Raw genomic sequence first — 3,071 nt, 5'->3', positions numbered from 1 at the left:
ATGACCCGTCCTGCAAACGAAGAGGCAGGGCCTGGGCACCTGTCAGCGTGGGGAGGGGTGATGTTCACAGAAGGGGGAGGCAAGCCCGTGGTGCCCATCCGTCCCTGAGCCACCGGTGGGCAGGGCAGGGGTCCTCGGGCGCAGATCCCTAAGCGTCCTGCTCGGAGAAGAGGACACGGCTCTGGAGGCGAGGCTTGGCCAGAGACAGCTGGCGGCGCGGGGAGGTTTGCTCCACTGCCTGCTGCGCGGCGCTGGGCTGCAGCCCTCTCGGGGCTCAGCTCTGTCTCCTGGCTGGTCGGGGCTCCCACCGCGACCCCCCGCCGGGCTGCCGCCCTCCCCAGGCTGGCTCTGGGCGCCCCCTGTCCCAGGGCTCAGCCTCCAGGCCTTGGCTCAGGAGGGCGGCTGTCAGGGGCCGGCGCCCTGCCCTGACGGATGAGTGCTGACGGCCCCTCTCCCTGCCACCTCGGCCGCTGACACCCCGTCACGCCGCTGCGGGGACCCCGGGAGACCTGGCCGCCTCTGCTGCACCCCCGCAGCAGCCCGCAGGCGACGGGGGCGGGGGCGGTGCCAGGAGCCCCTCATTCGGCCGCGCACCTGCGCCTNTCTCCACCGCAGCCAAGGCGAGCCTGGGTCACGCCCTCTCTACCAAACGCTGTGGGGTGCTCCCAGCTCTCAGGTGGGGAGTCCACCCCCCTCCCCGTGGCTGGCTGGGGCTGCAGGCGCTGGGCGCCCCCATCTCCCACCCTGGGGTTGGGCTTCCCGCTACTCCCCAGCCACCAGTTCCCTCCAGGACAGGAAAAGGTTAGCGGGCTCAGGGGGCTGGGCCAGCACACTGGGGGTGCAGGCTGCTGGGGAGCACGCACCCAGTCACGGGTTGGGACACGTGTGCAAATGAATGTGTTTCTGGGTGTGTGTGGGTGCGTGCTAGTGTCTGGGGGTGTCTTCTGCTTGTGCACAAGCATGCGGCGGGGGGTACCAGGCATCCTCTGGGTCCCCGTGGGGTCAATAGCTGCTAAGACAGCTCCTGAACAAGCCCCCCGCCCCCACGCCCAGGTGACTGATCTGAAGAGGGAGTGTGGGCACCTCCGGAGTCCAGGGCCCTGGCGGGGAGATGGGCACCAGGCGGCACAGCTGTGTGGCTCCCAGGGCTGGGTGATCGATGGCCCCAGCACAGCCGCCTCTGTCTCCCAAGCACATGTGCCCATTTGTCATCTGTGTCTCGGGGAGGGTTCGGGGGACAGGGATGGGGCCCACCTCTGCACCCACTGCCAAGTCCAAGAGGGTCTACAGCCCCTCGGGGAGCCTGCCCCCTCCTCCCAACCCCTCACCTCTCTCTGAGCCCCATCCCCTGCGGGACATGGACAGGCGGACCACGCAGGCCCTGCGGGCTTGCCCCACCCTGCGCACCCCGGTGGTTGCCATGCCCACCACCCTCTGAAGGGCCCCTGCAGATGGGCAGCCCTCTCCACCCCCCGCCCGGCCGTCCCCGCACTGGGGGTGTCCTCCCGCTGTTTGGGGACAGCAGACATGACTGCCTGCTGTGTGCAGAGCCTGAAGGCTGGTGAGGAGACCGGCCCGTTCCCAGGGGCTGCCCCACTCCCCCAGCCCTGCCCTGCTCAACCCACTGGCCATCCCTGAGCCCTGGGGGAAAGGGCGAGTGTATGTGCGTCCACACCTGTAAGAGGGTCCTCGGATGTGTATGTGCACACTCACCTGAGTGTGTCCGAGTGCCTACTCACACCCTGGCTCTGCTGTGAGTGCTTTCATGTTCACAGCCGCTGTGCCCACTCTGAGTAGCGTGTGAGCCCCACAGTGTGTGCGCACGCGTGTGTGCGCGTGGCGGTGGGTGGGCTCACCGGCCCCATGCATCTTGGCGGCCGACTCTGTTCCCAGTCAGCCCAGCCGTGCAGAAGCCGCACCTCCAGGCTCTGGGTAAGGGCTCGTCTGGAGCCTTGCAACGCTTGTGTGCACAGACCCGAAGCCGGTGTGCGCACGCTCACGGTGGGCCCCATGCAGGCGCGCGCTGGGGCTGTGGAGGGCCCAGGTGGCGGCCCAGATGGCGTGTGGAGCGGCTTGCGAGCAAGTGCGTGGGGCGTGGGGAGAGGAGGGTCTTGGCTGAGCGTGGCCGCTGCGGGCTCGGCCGCTGACCTGCCTGAAGCCACCCAGATGGAGCCGGGCTGAGCAGGTGGCCATGCCGTAGGGCCGCGCTGGGCCATCCACGCCCCCCAGCCTGGCCTGGCCCCATGGGAGGCTGACCCCCTCAGGGACCCGCACTGCGCACCCAGCGCCCTGCCCGAGCAGGAACACGCACGCACGCACCCCACACACACACATACATGCGCACACAGTGCTAGTGAGACTCAGAGCCCGCTGCCGGTGTCTCATCTAGGCAGCTTTTATCTCTGCTTCCCAGCGTGGCCTCCGGAGGGGAGCGAGACGATGAAGGGCTGGTGTCCCAGGAACGGGCCTCCTCAGACCTGGCTTCCAGTCACTCACCAAATGCCCATCGGGTAGACGGATAGATGGAAACTCAGGCGCGGGTGGACCGATTCATCCCCAAAATGGACCCACTGGGGGCTGATGGGCATGGTGGGGGGTGGCGAGGAGGGCAGGGCCCGCCGTGAAATACGGGATGCTCAGTCAGCCTTAGACTCCAGATACGCGATGGGGGTGTTGTAGCGCACATTCCGAATATCGGCTAGAACATACTTCCACTACAGAAGTATTTGCTGTTTACCCAAGTCGGATTTAACTGGTGTCTTGCATTTTTATCTGCCACATCTGGCGCCCCTAGTTGTGGGCGGGGAGCAGAACGGAGGAGGAGGGNGTGGCCATGGCCCCGGGCCCCGCCTGCTAGCAGGTCACCATGTCCCGCGAGGCGGGCTCCTGCCGCCCCGGCCCAGGGGCGCGGGCGAGGGCTCGCAAGCCCAAGAAGCCGCACTACATCCCGCGGCCGTGGGGCAAGCCCTACAACTATAAGTGCTTCCAGTGCCCCTTCACCTGCCTGGAGAAGTCGCACCTCTACAACCACATGAAGTACAGCCTCTGCAAGGACTCTCTCTCTCTGCTGC

At 67.3% G+C, this 3,071-nt stretch overlaps 1 protein-coding gene across 1 annotated transcript in view; it reads left to right on the top strand.

The window, feature by feature from the left end:
* Window positions 1-2,866: 2,866 nt before the first annotated feature.
* PRR35 (proline rich 35) overlaps window positions 2,867-3,071 on the top strand; it is a 3,846-nt gene continuing 3,641 nt past the window's right edge. The window contains exon 1 of the mRNA XM_077762806.1: window positions 2,867-3,069. Within this exon, the coding sequence (XP_077618932.1) occupies window positions 2,867-3,069 (203 nt within the window). The remainder of the gene's footprint in view (window positions 3,070-3,071) is intronic.

Source organism: Crocuta crocuta, unplaced genomic scaffold (assembly GCF_008692635.1).
Source record: "Crocuta crocuta isolate KB4526 unplaced genomic scaffold, BGI_CrCroc_1.0 scaffold234, whole genome shotgun sequence".
Lineage (NCBI taxonomy): Eukaryota > Metazoa > Chordata > Mammalia > Carnivora > Hyaenidae > Crocuta > Crocuta crocuta.
Note: the sequence above shows the minus strand (reverse complement) of the source record. Positions and strands in the feature narration are given on the sequence as shown.